The sequence below is a fragment of the Ischnura elegans genome, chromosome 7 (assembly GCF_921293095.1).
Source record: "Ischnura elegans chromosome 7, ioIscEleg1.1, whole genome shotgun sequence".
Taxonomy (NCBI): domain Eukaryota; kingdom Metazoa; phylum Arthropoda; class Insecta; order Odonata; family Coenagrionidae; genus Ischnura; species Ischnura elegans.
In genome coordinates this window covers 78,640,662-78,659,880 of record NC_060252.1, presented here as the reverse complement: position 1 = coordinate 78,659,880, position 19,219 = coordinate 78,640,662, and the positions used below count along the sequence as shown (strand labels likewise).

The following is a 19,219-nucleotide window of genomic DNA, read 5'->3' as shown; positions in this document are numbered from 1 at the left end:
GTCCCATGAGAAATTCAACCAAGAAATAATCTTGCAAGTTCCCCATTGAATTTTTTTCTGATGAGGTCCCTTTAACTTCTGAATACTTTTGACCAATAAAACATCATTATTATTATTACTACTCCTCAGTATTGACAAGGAGGATGCAGTCGCAATGGATGGTGGTGTTGCAGGGGAAAAAGAAGAGGAAGCCAAGGAGGGTGACATGAAAGCAACAGAGGTTGGAGAGGCAGCGGAAGGTGAGAAGGTGGACGAAAGTGAGGAAGGAGAGGAGGATGGCAGCTCATTGGGTGATGATGGAATAGCCCCTCGCTCTTTCTTCCATCGCCCACTCAAGGATCTAGAGGAGCCTGACTTTGTTGTCATGAATAAGCACTGGATTGGGAAGGATTACACCAATTTCATCGTGAAGGACTTCTCGAGGCTGGACCTCCCTTATCATGGTGTGTAGATGTTATTTGGTAATTTGATCAAAAATGTTACTGTCCTTCTTAATTTTGAGCACTGGAATTTACAAGAAGCTCTGCATCATGCTTTAATTCCTGCAGTGTTTTTCCATGGCCTCAGGGAGACCTCAGGGTATAATTGTTCCTTTACTCACAAAAAATATAAAAAAACCATCTTCTATAATATTAAGGCAGTGAGATAGTATTCCTTCCATTCGAGTCTCTATAAAATAATATTAGGAGGATAAAAAAATAAATTTAATCTAATGTTAGTTTTTTCTTTCACTGTCTGATTGAAAGATTTCGGACTTCAGAAGCATCCCTTTTTCTCAATAAATTAGCTCTTGTTTGAGCCAATTATTACTCTCAAAACATTCATGTGGTTCATGAAAGATGAAGATAATTGCAACTGTGACATTACTGTGGCCAAGAGAAAGGTAAGGAAATAATATGTATTCCAAGTCTTGAGTCATTAGATTTCATTCAGTGTTTGTTTGTAGATCCCAATTTGAATGATATCATAATCCTCTCATTTGACTGAATTTGACTCGCCGCTAGGGCTTCCATTGGCTTAAAATTCTCCTTTTACTCAAGCAGGTGGCTTGACTCACTGATAAAAAAATCCTCTTTTTCTCGCCATATGAAAAAATGTCCACTCTTGTGGAAAATACAAGCATATAGAGTAGCTAGTGCCAATGTTTCTACTATCCGTTCTTTAGTATTTTAATTTTCATCCCAGTTGCTGTTGCTGTAAGAACAAGTTCTAGCTTAAAATATTGCAAAATGAAAATTTGCTAGGGACATAGGCTTTGCCCGATGTCTACAGTGGGGTGAAAATCATCAATTACAACATTACTTTCTCTCTTTTTCCTCTCATATATGGCACAAAGTACATACCTCCTTCTTTATTGCTCTGCATCACCTAGTGAATGGAAGCCCTGGGCATAGTACATATATTCCTGCTTTGTTCATTCAATGGTCTAAGTTTGATAGTAATATTGCCATAAATTTTTTCCTTTTGCGAGGTATGTAAATGTTAATTTGTGCTGGCACTCAGTATAATGCATTTGTCTGGATATCATTATTAATTGATTTGTGGATTTATTTATTCCTTTTGTATAATTGAAAAAAAACTGTCCTTTTGTAATGAGGTTAGAATTAAATGTTATTGCCATTGGTTAATAATGAAATGAACCCTGAGTATAAATTGTGAATGTTTTACCAAATATGTACGGAGTATGATGATATTTATTATTTTGCTATTCGTAGTGAAAAAATAAGGATAAGGAGAGTTAGTGAAAGTTTGAGCTGCTCAATGCTGGTATGAATGTGTGTAGAAAACATTTAGTACTGAGACCCTTTGCAATTTGCAGGTGTTTAGTTTTTTTCTTTTTCCAGTAGGGAGATGCCTCTGCTTTTCTTTCTTTGTAATTTTCAAAAATGAACTTTTTAGCACCTGATATTTTGGTTTTAATTTCTCATTCTCTTTAAAAATTGGATGTGTTACTCTTTGTGCACATCTGAGAACGTCTAGGTATGACAGTGTCTTAGTCATTGCCCTATTCCTTTCCCACCTAAGGTAGTGTATGGATGGTGCTACTGAATGGCCTTTTAGTTTTTGCTTGATAATCGAAGCAGTGGTCCTCAAATTTTATTTGGTGATTTGTTTTCTTAACTATTTCCTGACCATATATTTTTAAGTGATGGAAATTTACTTTACATCTGGAATTCCTGTATTTTAAATGGAGAGCAAAATTTTATTTCTTGAAAAAAAATGTGAATCGTTTCCATCTGAAGGCCAGTGAATTACTAGAATGAAATCATTTGTTGGCATATGTTTTTGTGGCCAGTCGTTTTGAGATTCTCATTTTTTCTTACTTCTTTTAAAAATTGGGTTATCTTTACTCGATAACCCAAATGTATGAAGAATTATTACTCTGGTGACCTTATAGCTGATGGCCACTACTGTTATTATTTGCTAGTTTTTTGGCTTTAGTTGTAACTTTCCCTCTTCAAATTTTCTTTTGCTCAGATTTTATTAATCGAAATGTAACTCCGAGAATGCCATGGCACGATATTGGTGTTATGGTCCAGGGAGCACCAGCAAGAGATGTTTCTCGTCATTTTATCCAGCGATGGAATGCAGCAAAGGCAAGTATGATTTATTCTTTACACGTCTATGTAAGATAATATCTCATTCATTGTGCTGAGGAAGTTTTTAATAGGAGTCTTGAAATCACCAGTGTAAACCCAAAAATCATTAGGTCAGAGGATAATATTCACCACATGATGCAAAATAACAGCAACCATAAAATTATCAGTGATAATTTAACCGAAAGTAACTAATAGATGGTTTTAAACATCATTTTTGCTTGATAACTCTCAAAAGCTTAGTATATCATCAGATATGTGGAAACTTGAAGGCAGCCAGTAAGATTGGGATATTTGGTGTATTAATGATGAAGATGATGAATATTAATGGTGAAAGAATTGGGAAAACTTAATTATTTATATGATGCATTAGCATTCATTCAGTTTCTCTCATACATTTTGTCAATTAGACCTCGGGATGAGTAATCAGACACAATCAATCAGAATCACACTCACTCAGTGATTCTTCCCAAAGGTTGGTTCAGACTCTATACAGAGTGTTTATTAGTGAAACAGTAAGACATTATTTATACCTGATCATTTGTGATAGATGGAATGGAGAGTTCCACTGAAAATTGATGAATATGCGATAAAAAAATATTATTCATGCTGAAAATTACAGTGAAAGCAATTCTTCTCTAACCTGCGTATTATTCGTAAAATTCCACTTTGAAAATTGTGTAGCAATCTTGCACTTCAAAAGATCCATCACCATATTGGCTGAGCGTGTTGTCACAGTCCAGTAAATAATACATTTACGTGGTGCCAGTAGACTATTTGTCCCAGTTTTAGAAAAACCTGTGTATCTCTAAGTACAATTTATTTTTTCATAGCATTTTATGTTAATTTCATCATCAGTCATGTGAAATATTTATCCTGAATAATTGACAGGTTTAAAGAATTTATGCATACTGGAAGATGCAGCACAGTCTTGACAAATAACGTAGCACTTATTACTTTTTCAATGTCCTCATCTATGGCAATTTCCACAGTATGAAATTATTGTTCTCACTTTATGTTTTGGTGTCACCTTAGCCCCAGCAGTGCAAACACTAAAAATTTATGAACAGTTCAACCTATCCAACTGCTGAATCACCGTACGTCTCTCTTCCTGACCTTAGGAATGATTAGTAAATCGGCATCAAACATCTTCCGTTGTATTTCCCCAAAAACATTAACTTCACATATTTCAATATTGCACCAAGTACACAAATGAAAAGCAATGAGTAAATGGCAGTAGTTAAATAGATACAAACCAAGCTTTAGATACTAGCGAACAAGATTGTTGATTTAATTTGTGATGCATTCCAATTTTATGGCTTCTCAACTCCGCGCCGAGAATTTTTTTTTTTTTTTAATTTTTTATTTTAAAGAAATATAACCACATGCAGCATATAGGTACTTGCCATTTTATAGTGGCCAGGTAACAATACATAAATTAGAGGATGAAGACGCAATATAAAATGTATAAAACAATAATTACATTTACAAAAACAAAAGGACAACAAGAAACTGCAGTGACAGACTACTTCGGTGACAGATAGGATAGGGAAAGGCTTATGAAGGATTTCAATGGAAGTGCAAAGAGGTCGATGTGTGGAGGGAGTGAGTTCAACACAGAAGTAATGCGGTAGAAAAATGAACGTTTAGTGAGTGAAAGTCTCGGATTGGGCATGTGGATTAGGGAATGAGAACGGGTTGGGCGGGGTGGAACTTTAAAATTGATAAAAGATAGCAATGCTGGGCAGTCGATGGTGGAATTGAGAATCTTATAAATAAGTTTTAAATCAGCTGTGAGCCTATGGGTAGTGAGATTAGGGATGAAGAGGGAGGAGAGAATAGCATTAGTGGACATGTTGCGTAAATGCGGTATTCTATTTTTTACTATATTGGCAAAGAAATTGCTGACACAGTCCAGGGATGAGAGGTTGGTTTGTGAAGAGATAGACCAGATGGGACAAGAGTAGGTAAGAATTGGAAGAATGATAGACGAAAAAAAAGTTCGAAGAGCTTGGGGGTCTTTAATTTCAGTGAAACGGAACAGGAGTCCTAAGAGGGACATAGCTTTAGACTTGATGGAATGTATGTGCGGAGAAAAATTTAATTTATCGTCAGTGATAATGCCTAAGTCCTTAGATGTTGATACACGTTTCAGCGAGTGATTAAAAATACTGTAGTCAAATTGATGAGTTATCTTCTTTAGGGAAATGGACATCACACTACATTTATCTGGGTTTAATGCAAGATTCCTGACATTACACCAATTCGATGTCTGACGTAAGGCATCTTGTAGGTCTTGGCAATCAGATGGTTTTTGAATTTCCTTGAACAATTTACAATCGTCAGCTTAAAGGAGAGTTTGAGCTTGGGAAGAAGGTAGCAAAGAGGCAAGATCATCAATATACAAGTTAAACAGATAAGGACCAACGACACTCCCCTGAGGAACCCCAGATGTCAGAGGAGACCAAGGAGAAGATGAGCCAGAAAGAATAACCCTTTGAGTTCGGTTGTTGAGGAAGCTAGTTAGGAGACTTATGAAATTACCAGAAATATTAAATCGTTCACCTAATTTGTGGAGGAATTGTCATTACTGGAGAAGAAATAAGCAACCATGAATTAATCTACCTTCACAATGTTCCTACAATGCATCTTTATGAAGTGGGTGTCAGCCAATGCGCAAGACACGCACCATAAAAACTTTTGAACTATTCACAACTGTTTTTGACAGACCCTTCAAGTTATTAATTAGTATCATTGTAAATTTTGTTATCGTCATTGCTGTTTTGTTATTGCTATGGAGGGAATCTGCTTACTCGCATTCTGACGTCACGGGGTGTTGTTCTTGTAGCGTGAAAGAATTTAGTAATTTTCGCAAACTTCAATGCTCTGTAGCAACAAGAATATTGAGAATTATGAAGTCGTATTTTGCATATGTCAATAACTTTAACTTAGTTGTATATACATGTAAAAAAAATACCTTTTCAATTTTATGAGAGGACCCAATTGCAAGAGACTGAATAAACTTGTCTCTGCCATGAACCATCTGTCTGTTAACTGTCTGTAATAAAAAAGCAATACTCCAGAGTTTGAAGTCCCCTATTGTCTAAATGAAGTTATCAATCTCAATGCTACTAAAAGTATGAGAGAGACTTTTCATTTTTCGATTGGATCATACACTATAACTAATCCTCTGCCCCACAGTATTTCTTTCGCTCGATTTCTTCTCTGTAAAGTACTTTTTTGTGCTTTTTTTACGCATGACTCCAAAGAACTTCTCTGTCCGATGCATATCATAGTAATTTCTTTTGTGTTTGAATTCTCTTTGCCAGGGTTCAAGAAATAAATTGTATTTATACTAATTTTATGTGTTAAAAATAATTTTAATTGATAATTCTTCTTTTTAGGCAAATATTTAATATTTTAACTTACTTGGCCTTATTCTAGTTGCATTAAATTCAGGAAATGCATAGTTATCAATAAAAATGAAAGTTACTCTGCATTAATGCGGGTTAAAGCACTGCCATGTATTTCAGTATTCTTCTTGGGTTAATTTAAGAATACCGGGACTAGCCATGGTGATGGGCAATTCTATTTGTGGCGGAATTACCTTTAGAGAAAACTATGCATTAGGATATTTCTGTAAAATTGTGAAATTCCAAAAAATTGTAAACCTTTGCGCATGATCAAAAAATATTTACAATGGTGATGTTCATATACAGAAACAAAATTAATTATTGAACTATCTTATAAGTATGCCCAAAATTAACATGTGACGGAATAACTGCCAGGTCAACCTCCTAAGTGTAATGATTTAAAACATCTCCAAAACTTTGTGAATTGAAGTATAATTTGAAAACTTTAAATAAAATTCAATCATTTAGCTGTTGATTTATCAAGATGAAATATTTCCAGCCTAAATTTTATCAATAACTTTTAAGGAGTCAACCACAATGCACAAATTGTGTGAAAAATCCACAGAGAAAAAAATCATTTGCCTTGACTAGGATTCGATTTCCGGTCAAGTGCTTTAGCTGTTTAAGTTACCTAGGCATCATTCTCCCCTGTGGAAATTTGAGGACTATCTGGTGTAGTCCTCAAATGGCATTATGACACTATGGTAGCCTAACTGGCTAAAGCACTTGACTGGAAATTGGGGTATCTGGGTTCGAATCTTGGTCAAGGCAAATGATTTTTTCCTCTGTGGATTTTTCACACAATTCTTCCAGGGTATTGAATATTTTTAAATAAGGTCTTGGTATGTAAAGATGGCACTTGTCAGTTGCATGCATGTGCTATGATGTCACAAGTTGTAATGTATAATGAGAGCATTACGTGACCGTATGACATACATTGTAAAATCGCTGAAAGCAATGAAATATTAAATTCTTTCAAATGGTCTTTGGCGGGTTTCACTGCATATTGAAAATGGTTGTATTATTACTTGGTTTGTGGAAATTCATACGTTCTCATTTGTAACAACTTAATAATTAAAGAAATAGCTTGTATGTTATTTTACTAAGAAATTCCTTGAAAGAATGTGCTTGATTTCAGGAAGAGAAGGCTCGGCTCAATGCATTGTATCCGTATTTACTTCCCAAGTCTTATGATAATTTGGAAAAGGTCCCATACATACCAAAGGAGCCCTTGTGTACAGTGGATGTCCAGGTAATTCTATTTATCATTATTTTATTTATGTGAGATTTGAATAAATATTTTGGTCATGGCTGCATAGTGAATGCTCTGAATGGAATAGATTATATCAATCTATCTTCTTGAGAACAATGACGTTAACCTTTTTCTCTATGAACGACGTGTTAATGCGGCATACATTTTTCAATGCAAGCAAATGAACAATATATAATCATGTCAGTATCGCTAAGTTGGTACTAAGCAAACCTAGAAAGATTATTGTTTTATAATGGGCTTCTTGCTGGATGGCCTTACTTGGAGAGTCATAGGCTCTATGCACATGAATCTTCACTTGAAGAATCCCATATATCTTTACAATTTTGTTTCCCTCTCCATTAGTACATTATCTCATAATGCCATCACCCATAGGTGTGATCTCCCCCAGAACTAGTGGTACCAGGGAGGGGGTACAATATATGTATTTTGTTTAAAATATGACATTTCAATCCAAAAAATGTAAAACAAAGCCATCGAGGGAGAATATAATCTCAGTTCTTCCTCACTATTTTTTCTAAGTTTCCCTGGAACCGCATTAACCAGGTCGATGTTTTCCAGGAAAAGCTCATTTTATCCTCAAGAATTTGTTCCTTTTGGCGAGAATTTGTCTCGTAAAATCTTTTGGTGTCATCTTTTTCAGGTGATCCCACGTGTCTCAGAAGTTTATACATTCTCCTCAGGTGTACTCACACTTATGGGCTAATGTTCTATACAATACAGTTCCCAATGATAGGGCACTATTGATTGCACATAGTCCAATGGATTCCCTGTTTAAGAGTGTAAAATAATATTACAGCTGAATGGCTAGGATCTAAAAACAAGATTTCCATAGACAGAGCATCTCATGAATGAATGAAGTGGTAATTGTGAGCAGGGTTTCTTAGATTCCTGCTCAAACACTACTAATTGAATTAATAAATACATTAAATTTAAAATAATTTTAACCAAAGAATATATAATGCACAAAATAATATTCAAGGGTGAAGAACAAAGTTACGTTTTTTTAACCATGATTACAATTTCTTTTCTGGAGAGTTTAATGTTGATGCTAGAATTTTGTTTAAAAGCTGTTAATGAACTGCCGAACAAAAATTGTCAATTGCCGACTAAATATAAGTCTAGGCAGTGGTTACATTTTTTTAGCTAACCTATTGTATAAAATTATATTTCACGTTAAAGGTGTACCGTAATGGTTAAACCACGTGGAAATGGACCAAGATTATATCCCACTATGACTGAGAAAAAGATTCAGTGCCCCTCTGGGCCTAAGACTGGTAACAACACCTTAGAGAGGGTTATAGCGTAGTGCCAGCTCCTTACTGGGCAAATGAAGAAACTTTAATTGTATTAATGAGGGAAGTACCATTTTTGAACTTCTGGCCCTGTCGCTGTGTTCTTGCAATGCTTGCTCTGGTCAGATCATCAACTGAGTGTTGCCAACTTTGAAAAACTATAAAACCATAGCCTGTGAAGCAACACTGTTGCATGGGAGGAGGGTTTAGGATTTAAAAGCCCCTCTAAAATAATTAGTAGATATGGTCTCAGGCGTATCCCATCTAACTGTTATCTCCATTATGTCTCCCTTAAATATCCTTTCAGTTGACATGTGGTCGACAGTCACATTACTTTTACTTTTTGAACATACCTCATGTGAACTTTGATGTGAGAATCAGTAAGTTACATAAACTATAAGCAGTTTATCTATTTAATCCTTAAACCTTACCTTGATGGTGTACATATATTGTGCTGGCTGGGTATTGAATGTCAGTTGTACAAAAAATGATTTCATGTAGCAATGGCATAACAGTCAGTATCACTGCTGTAAGTGTTGTGTGTGTAATTGAGCTGAGACTGATTTATGAATGGATGGGTTTTGTTATTGTAGGTGCTGCGGAGTGTGAGCTGTTGGAGTGCTGGTTTCATTGAAGGGGACACAAATGAGGAGAGCATCCACTTAGCATACATTGATGCCATCAACAAAGCTAAATATTATATCTACATCGAGAACCAATTCTTCATCACACACTCTGGTGGGCGAGGGGTAGGGCAAGTGAAAAATCAGATTGGGGACTCACTGCTCCAACGGATTGTACGTGCTCACAGGTTAGTTCAGATATTGCTGGATATTTGTTAAAATTGACTGTCTTAGGAAGTGAAAATAACAAGTTAAAAAAGGGGTACAGGAGTTGCATCCCAAAGGGTATGAAAAATAATGCTTCTAGATTCAATTATGGTACCTAAATACAGCTATTCTCTTGTTCTACCAAATTCCTCTAGGAAAATTACTAAAGATTAGAAATTAATTATGTACTGGTTACCAATTATTAATCGCATTTTAGGCAGTCATGGTGCACGTATGCGAGCTTTTTATTTGTTTATTAATTAAATAATTAATTTTATACTGAAGTTAGCATTGATTGCCAATTGTAATTTTTGAATCAAATAGCAACTGTATATTGTTCATTTCTTAGGAAAATTTTTGAATCTTTGACCAAAAAATAGACAATTGAAAATTTTTGTGGCACAGCACTTGAAATTTGCAAAATTTAGGCTTCTGCTTCCATTAAAGTGTGCCATTAGTGGAGAAAAATGTCCAAAAATTGACTCATTCGTTTGAATTTAATTTTCTATGCACCTTATTTTTGCCATCCAGAGAGGGCTCAACTTTCCGTGTGTATGTGGTGATGCCTCTTCTGCCTGGCTTTGAGGGTGAGGTTGGCACCTCAACAGGCACATCCCTTCATGCTATTACCCACTGGAATTATTCATCAATCTGCAGGTTTGTGGTGTCCCCCGTAAAGGATATGAAAAATACTGGCATAGTAGTGAATTATGTGGTGTTGGCATGAGGTCACGTACGATTAAATGAACATTAATAGCCATCAAATGAGATGTTGGATTTTCAATACCCTCAGGATCTAGTGCTGAAAGCAAAGGGTCTGTGATGTTGTTTAAACTGCAAACGATATTCGGTGTTTGTGTTGAACCAAGCAGAATTCAATTTCCTGTAATCTGAGCAATGTGAATGAAATTACCTTGGGAGGTTTTTTGTACTCCTTTCTAATTTGCAATTTTTGTGACATAAAAACACAACTGAGCTACTAATGCATACTGTAGCATGAGACATCACAATTATTAAGAGTTGTTTTATCCACTCAGTTTAAATTTAATTTTTTAAAACTTGACCCTGGAAGTGGGCCACCCACCACACATGCAATTACTAAGCTTGAACTTCAATCTTTGCCACTGCAAAGTATAAGGAGAATACGTCTTACTGAAAAGTCATTTTTCAGTCTTTCCATTGCAAGTATGTTTTGCTGTTTATAAAATTTGAGCATATGGCTTGTTAGAGAAATATTATGTGTATTGTCAAGGTTAATTTTATACCTGCATTTAAAAATATGAGTTATATACTATGTTGAATTTTCCATGTTATCTATGTTCACATTATTTCATCATTTCAATTTGATTGTTGAAATTGAAAATACCTAATTAACTCTTCTTTATGTGTACTATTCAGGGTCCTTAAATGAGTGATATTTTTAACTGTCTCTTTTGCTTCTGATCAGGGGTAAGGATGCCCTATTGAATCGCTTAAAAGAAGCCGGAATTGATCCAAAGGAATATATTTCTTTCTATGGCTTGCGAACCCATTCAGTGCTACATAATGATCTGGTGAGTCAGTAATTCATTCTTTCCGTCATTTTAACTTAATCTGCTTATTGATACCTCATCTGTTATCATATGTAATTTTTTTCTTTCTCTTACTCACTTTCTAAGGTCACTGAGCTAATCTACGTTCATTCTAAGCTGATGATTGTTGATGATAAAATTGTTATTTGTGGATCAGCCAACATAAATGATCGGAGTCTGCTTGGAAAAAGGGATTCAGAAATAGCTGTTATTGTTGAGGTAAGTGTTGATCTATGTTATCAATGCATTCTTATGTTTAAAACTCATTACTGTTGTATGAAAAATAATTAGATGAGATGTGATGTACAGTGAGTCCTCGTTTAACATCACTTACCGTTCATGAAAAATGTGACGATAAACGAAATGACATTAATCGAAGCATAATATCCCATAAAAAACAATGTTTAAAGTGAATATCGGCTCCTAGACCTCACAATTCCTATGCAAAAAAATTTTAGCGTATCATATCTGGGGCATTTTTTACGATGGGAATGCCAAACTATGGCATAAATAAGAGTTCCTGTCTTCATCGACGACAATAGCAGCAGTCCTTCTCCATTTTTGTATCTTCCCGCATTTGCTTTTCGGCTTCGCTATGGGGTGCGGTCCAATGAATGCTACTACCGCTACCAGATGCTACAGACGGTGCTCCGGAGCACCGGTCCATAGGCGCTACCATGGCCCGTATATAAGGACCATGGGCGCTACGTTCGCTTCGAGAATTTCTTTTCGTACCGGTCTGGAGCAAAATCAAAATGGCGGAAATGAACGAGGGTGGGCAAACTGGGATTGTGAAATCGAAGATATGGTTTTAATTGCGAATTGAGGCGGACGGGCGTCGCCTGGGCATCATCATCACTAAAACATCGTTGTAGTTACAGGATCCAACATTATTGTGAACATTGTTCTCTTGGACATTTTCGTAGAAATATCTCTGATGCTAAAATTTTCTAAAACCGAAATCGCAATTAACAATATACACACGGTTTTACACTTTCTATAGACTGACTGTATTACCGCCCACGAAACGAACAACTTGCAATGCCTGCCACTTCGCCTTTTTTCTCGCGCGAAAGTTAAAAGACTTGATGTTAATGCGAAGCGAGGGTGCGATAAACAAATGACGATCTCAAAATTTTCGTGACGTTATTGCGAAATGACGTTAAACGGGGTGACGTAGAACGAGGGCTCACTGTATTTTAAATATGCTGCATAATTGGCTTTTGAATTTGAATTAATTGCCAAGGGAAAAATTCCCGTGGACCAGGCAACGAACTAACTGTCTATCTTTGGCTTCCTGGACAGCTGCACAGACTACTATGCTATTCATTGTCTTCAATAATTATTTCTTTCAATATCTTGATCTTCCATTATATCATGCCTGAATCAGTCGAACTTATTAACTTAGATTCTTCATTTAGCCTTTAAACGTATACCAAATACATTATGTAATTGCATATACATATTCCTAAGAGGAAATCATGATAATTGGTTTCATAATTTTATCAGGATAAAGAGTTTGTGGAGTCTTCAATGAATGGGAAATTGCATCTCTCTGGAAAGTACGCATCATCCTTGCGTAAAAGCTTGTTTCGGGAGCATTTGGGAATCTTGGATACTACTTCGAGGATTGTTGATGATCCTATATCCGGTCAATTCTATCATGATGTGTGGATGAGCACTGCTGCCAAGAACACAGAAATATTTGAAGAGGTAAGTGAGCACTTTTCCATTCAGTCTTTTCTTCCCTTTTTCCTGCTAGGTATTGTTAGTGGTTGGCCCAGCAAGTACACCTTGTGGTGTAAGTTTAATTATCTCTTGATCAAGATCATATTTAAGTGGGTATCCGTAAAATATAAAAATTCTTTTTGCATTTGAGAAATGGTGTGTACTCAATTAGCAGTACAAAGCGGAAAAATTAGCTTGCTTTCAACCTTCAGCTCTTTAATTTTTTATCATATCATTTGGTGAAAATTAATGCAATTATATTTTATGGGTTGAGCTTGGCTGGATGGGGACCATTTGCAGTCTTAGATGAATGAGTGATGGTCACTGCCACCTATCATTAATGAGGATGTACTTTGTCACTATCTTAGCAATGGATAGGGTGAATGCAGCGATGGTCCTTTAAAGATACAATTTCATCAAAGAGTTAAAATTGACAATGTTGGTCAAAGCCATCAACTCCCAATTCAATTTCAGAGAAAGAAGGGTCATAATTAAAGTGAAATATATGTTTTCAATCCAAGTCAAATACTGTGAATCCTGAAGCTATACATAAAATACCACCCATTCATCTTCTATCAAATCTGAAATTAGGATTCGCAAAAAGAAATTTATCATTCATTCTAGAAATTTTCCATCATTGGCTCACTTGAAAATAACATAATGTGAGATAATAAGTTAGAGCTTACAGAGATAATAATTCTGGTAACTTTAGTATGAAGAAGTAGGTATACCAGAGATTCATTTTAATTTTCATTTCGTTGCAAGTTTGTAGTCTTTTTCTAAAGCTTTTTATGATTTATGTATTGCTCCAAAATGTTGCATTATAAATCGAGATCTGGAACAATATTTGCACCATGGCTGGTGAATAGTAATTTTCCAAAAAGGGGGCTTTAGGGACCATATCAAGGTAGAGGAGCATGGTAGCCTAGTGGGTAAAGCATATTTGGCTGCTGATTGAGGGGTTTTAACCCTGAGTGAAGCCATTGGTAACCCCCTAACAAAAATTCTCATTGTGTGTGGTGGCCCAGGGAAAATAACTGCCCCCCTACTTTGAATGTGAGAAGTTCACTCCTATGACCTAGTCTGGGGTGAGCTCTATCCTCACCTAACAAAACCACCCTTTGCTTTGAATCACTGAAAGAGTGATTGAAGGAGAATGCGTGGCATTCTCGATCTGAAGAACTGCTGACCACTGATGATATTTAAATATCATACCTATAAAAATATTTAAAAACACCAATAACTCTACCCTGAATTATGCTATTTTTATAACAAGAGCATGTCTGAAAAGAAATATAAAATTAATTTTGAGATGTTTCTGGGACCAAAGATTTTCATTCATCCTGGAAGGTATGCAACACTCGTCGTTTAAAAAATGTTGAATGCTGCTGCAATTTTTTTCCAGTTCTATCAAAACATTTGCTGAAGCAAGCTTGCTAAAGTATTATAAAATTTCCTCTAGAATTACCTAAAAATGTAGTTCCTACTATAAATATGTTCATATTTTGAACAAAAAAACTCAGGTTTTATTTTGCAAAAAATTATCTTTCCTTTAAACTTAAGCCTCAACAAGGCATGGAGTAGACATTAATAGTAATGCATTGTAGCAACCCTCATAATGACTAAAAATTTGTCACAATCTGGATTGGCGTTATTAAATTTCGTGTGTACTGATATAAAGAATTCTTTTGTGATATGATTTCATGATTTGATTTGCGGAAAAAAACACCCTTTCCTTCATCCTTCGTGTCAGTAGCCCTACTTTTAATTTGTTGGGGCATTCTTGTTTTATCCTTAATTAAAAATTTTAATGTGAAATTGGAGCATTAAAATATAATCGTTGACTTGCTAATTGCTAGTTGTAATTTATGAAAAATTTGATTTCTAAGAGGCTAATTGCTAGTTGTAATTTATGAAAAATTTGATTTCTAAGAGAAATTTTCATTTTGAAAAAAGAATTCTATTGGGTCGAAGTATGGCTCTCTTATACACTGTTGAGAATAAATGATATATTGCATGCACATTTGTCTATGCAATGTTCAATTGCTATATCAATTCCATCATATGAGCTGTCAGCTAAAATGCAGAACTCAATGCTTATCCTATTTTTTATGCCAGTAAGTATTTATGATTTTAAAAATCACTCTTATATCGTCATATGTATTTATTTTTTTGAATGATGTGAATGAGACAAGCCCGCTGAAGACAGTTGTTTTGTGATTTGATTGGGAAGCTTCATCCATCCGATGAAGCCATGATCTTTTAGAAAATATTTTCAGCCATGTTGGGAAAGTTGTCTTTTAATGGGATGTATAAAATTTCAAGCCGCAAGATATTTCTGGCCTTCTCAGCTGTGGTTCATTTGGATGATCGCAAGAGCCAATGAATTTGTTTTGTATACTAGTGAGTACGTGGGATGCTTCATTCTAGATTTTTTTTAAATGTACTTGTCATGAATGTTTTAATGCCAAGTATCTCTCACATTTAAGTACATGCATGCATTTTTAAATTCCAGGTCTTCAAGTGTATTCCCTCAGATGCTGTACCGACATTTTTTAAATTGAAGAAGTACCAGGATGAGATTCCTCTGAGTGTGTCAGATCCTTCAACTGCCAAGATTAAGCTACAAGATGTCAAAGTATGGTTCAATTTTTTTCCTAAGTGTAGTTTTTTTATTGGTGAAGGAGGGTATTAGAAACAGTAATGGCTAAATATTGCATGCATGAAAAATTGTCAGCCTCCGTATGTGCCACACCAACCTATTTCTGTGTAGTTACATACTAATCCTCATTACTAATCTCGAACATAATTGTTGCAGTAAAAAATTCCTGGATACTGAGAATTGAACTACTTACCTTTGGCTTTTTAAGCTACTGAGAGGAAACCAGTACACTATTTAGAGTCCTTGATTCCCATTACAATAAGGTGGCTCTATTTTTTTTATTACCTAAATCGAAAGATTATTACTCCTGGAGCACGTATTTCACGCATTTAGACTTTTAAATGACGAAATCTATTTTTTGCGATTAAATGAAAAGTGAATATTTTCAAGCGCCCGAAAATGTGATGGCTAAGTGCGAATGTTGGGCAAAGCATGTGTGATGTCATTCTGGTTCCGGCTGTCGCTGTGTGAGGCCACTTGGATGCAAGGCTATGAGCACCACTGCAGGCTGCTAGCAGGTAGCGCTTAGCATAAAGAAAGTTAAGGAAAGTGGTTTCTGGCAATGCTACTGGTGCTTGTGGCTTTGTGAAATTCCACATTCCCTCATCATCTTGGATGGATCATAAGCACCCTAACACTTGGTACCATGAGCATAGGTAAAATTATCATGGGAATCATTGAACTTGGATGGCGCTGTGATCAGTGCTGTGACCCGGAAATCCAAATGTCTGTATTTCAATTCCCAGTCGAGAGGAAATTTCCAATGGGAAAATGTGAAAATTACTGTGGTTCACGTGGTAGAATTGAAACCTTTTACAATTGCCTTTCAAAATAATTGGCTCATTGATGGCAGATCAAGCAATTGCCCGTGCCAAGCTTTGAGGAACAATTAGCAAATACGTCATGATTCAAGTTATTCCAACCTGGTATGGTATGGTATGGTATTTGGAGGAGGCGACAGACTGCTGAGGTCATTTGCCTCATGAGGGAAGGGTATGGAAGGAAGGGTGGAGAGAAACCCGGCATCGGCATTAGCCTGCTCTTAACGAAAGGTGCCAAGGGGACCACGGCTTAACGTCCCATCCGACGGACGGAGTGTTTCGCTTGAAATGTCCTCCACACAACACTCAAGCAGGGATCGGGCAGTCTGAAAATTCTCTGCCACTTCCAGGATTTGAACCGAAGCCCACCAGGTGGGAAGCCAACACTCTAACCACCACACCAACCTGATCGCCTATTCCAACCTGCCTCCAGAGACAAAACAACTGAGGGGGAACTACAATGCATTTTGTCATAGGCACTGCTTCCTGCTTTTCCTTTCACTTTTTCGTCATAAACAAAATTTATGGGAGTGTGTGTTGATGTCGTGGGTAGAGCACTTGGTTATTGATCAGAGGGTCAATCAGCCAAGCTTTTATCTACAATCACCTACAGTGCAACCTCGATAAAACGAGACCCCACGGTGCTCCAATAAACACTCGCTATAGCAAATTGTCGGTTTACCAGGGGTGGAGCAAATAACAGCCAATATACCTGTTTGCAAACAGTTATACAGGAACAGGAGTGGTGCGGTGACAGATAAATTTATATCCGATAAACGTAAGCATAAATCTAGACGAAAGGCGATGTTTTCTTTTGCATCACTAAAATTCCTTACTCAAACAACGACTAACTATTCAAACAATTTATAAGCACCGCACTGAATAAAAATCATGCAAAGCATTGTTTTTTGGTCATGGTGTCTGCCATCAATTGCTTTCTATTCACGCAACTCACGGACATGCGGGTATGATGCCCTCTGCATTCTGCCACCCGAGGAACAAAAGAAGATCAAGCATTCGCGAATGTTAATGCCACAATATTTTCACCAAAATGAACTACTTATTTATGTCGAACGACAGTTTACTACATGAATTTGAGACTGAGCACTCCATGTTAACTTCATTTCTAACAGATCGCAAGAAATTACAGAGATAAGGGGCTCTTGATGAAGGTTTTCCGGCGATCTCTCCGGCGAAACACTCGCTATGGCGAGCGCCAACACCAAAAGGGCCTTGTAAAAACGAATTTTTTAAACATGCTTATTATATGGTCAATTGACGGTGCATCGGCTATCTCTCGTAATGGCGGGGGTCTCGCAATAGCCCGTACTCGCTTTAACGAGGTTCCACTGTATTTTAGGACAGGGTCTATAAGAAGAATTTTTCTTTTCAAATAGTAAAATTTAACCCTTTGAAATACCCTTTTTCTCTCATAACCCAAAACATGTTCGTGATGGCAAAATGTGTGTTAAAAACCAAGCATTTTATTCAGCACAGTGTACAATCACAGTACAGCATCAGAAGAGGTAGATTGGCTAAGATGCTGTCATAAAATTACTCAAGTCTTGATGACTATTGTAAGCCATTGTCTGTTTTACTCTAATAATAATAATAATAATTTTATTTCTGTTTGGTTACAATGTAACATAGAAAACGTCATATAGTGGACAAACAACACATGAGATAAAAACATAAAAGACAGATGACAGTGGTACATATTTTAGCTTCCAGAATAAGAACATATTAGATATACATGATAGATCCCAGTGATTTAATATATACATGTTATGGCTTGCTAGGTGTCGAGTTTTTTTTTTAACATATTTTTTACACTAGTCGTAGTACTCATCTAGTGAATAAATTGAATTTTGATATATAAGCATTTTTAATTTGTGCTTGAATGAACTCTAGTGTTTGGAAAAAAAAGGTTCTCGACTTTAACTTGTAACTATGATACAACCTCTCCAAAAATAAGTTATCACATGGGTATTAAAAATGCTTAATTATGAATTGACATTTTATATTCACAGGGCCACCTGGTATTTCTCCCACTGAACTTCCTTGAAGGTGAAAATTTGACTCCAAACCCAAGCTCCGTCACTGGCTTAATGCCTACGAATCTCTGGACATGATGTGCCTGCCAAAATCTCATTTACTCATATACTGCTCTCTTTACTATTGCTGCATTTGTTCAACTTTGAATCTCTGGGAATTCCATGCTATTTTTGGACCACAAGCATGAGAATATTGTGCAAAGAAATATTTTTATCCATCATAGCTCATTATATGCAGTATTTTTGTAGGAAATAATACCGTATACAATAATTTTTTAAGGTTACAGTTTATATCGTGTATATATTTTGTTGATATAGACGTTCATCATAAATGGAAAATTAATGCTCAGTATGAGAAATAGCTGATACATTATGTATCCTTATGGCATTTTCACAGCAATATAATGAAATTATGTGCTCTTTTAATGTTATACAAGTTTTATCGTTGTTGAAATATTTTGTGAGAATTTTTTATATTATATTCAAGATAAATGTTTATATATAAGTTTATACATTGTGTTCAAAAGCTGTAATAAATTACTCTTTAGAGTTTTATTGCACAACATCTAGAAACTATGATTTTTATTCAAACTGTGGCATAAAGTGGAGCAAATATGATTCCTTGTTGGCTGCAAATACACTTACATGTACCCATTATAATAGGAATTCTGTAAGATCAGGTGGCACCATGGGAGGACACTTGATATATATTTCTTGTGGTAAAATCACATGTGGTGGCTGATGCAGAAGATAAGCAATATTAATAATATGGCACTTTGTACTTTCTGCTCTGGTGTAATTGTTTGGCAACCGGCTTCGACATATTCTATGTCATTATCAAGCATGGCTGCAGTCGTTACCAGTCTACACTGATTTGTTGTATATGTATCTCGTATTTAGAATTAGCCTCCGGAAAAGGGGAATAAGCTATCCACAGTGGAGTTTGTTGGCTAGTTCACAGCCATCAGGAATTCACAG

General features: G+C 35.9%; 1 protein-coding gene across 1 annotated transcript in view; it reads left to right on the top strand.

Annotated features, from left to right (window-relative positions):
• LOC124162050 (phospholipase D1) overlaps positions 1–18,814 on the top strand; it is a 52,138-nt gene extending 33,324 nt beyond the window's left edge. Inside the window, exons 13-22 of the mRNA XM_046538389.1 lie at positions 130–443; positions 2,479–2,597; positions 7,149–7,262; positions 9,169–9,386; positions 9,937–10,062; positions 10,853–10,958; positions 11,064–11,195; positions 12,486–12,689; positions 15,220–15,342; positions 18,218–18,814. Of these exons, the coding sequence (XP_046394345.1) occupies positions 130–443; positions 2,479–2,597; positions 7,149–7,262; positions 9,169–9,386; positions 9,937–10,062; positions 10,853–10,958; positions 11,064–11,195; positions 12,486–12,689; positions 15,220–15,342; positions 18,218–18,319 (1,558 nt within the window). The 3' untranslated portion in view covers positions 18,320–18,814. The remainder of the gene's footprint in view (positions 1–129; positions 444–2,478; positions 2,598–7,148; positions 7,263–9,168; positions 9,387–9,936; positions 10,063–10,852; positions 10,959–11,063; positions 11,196–12,485; positions 12,690–15,219; positions 15,343–18,217) is intronic.
• The last annotated feature ends 405 nt before the right edge of the window (positions 18,815–19,219 follow it).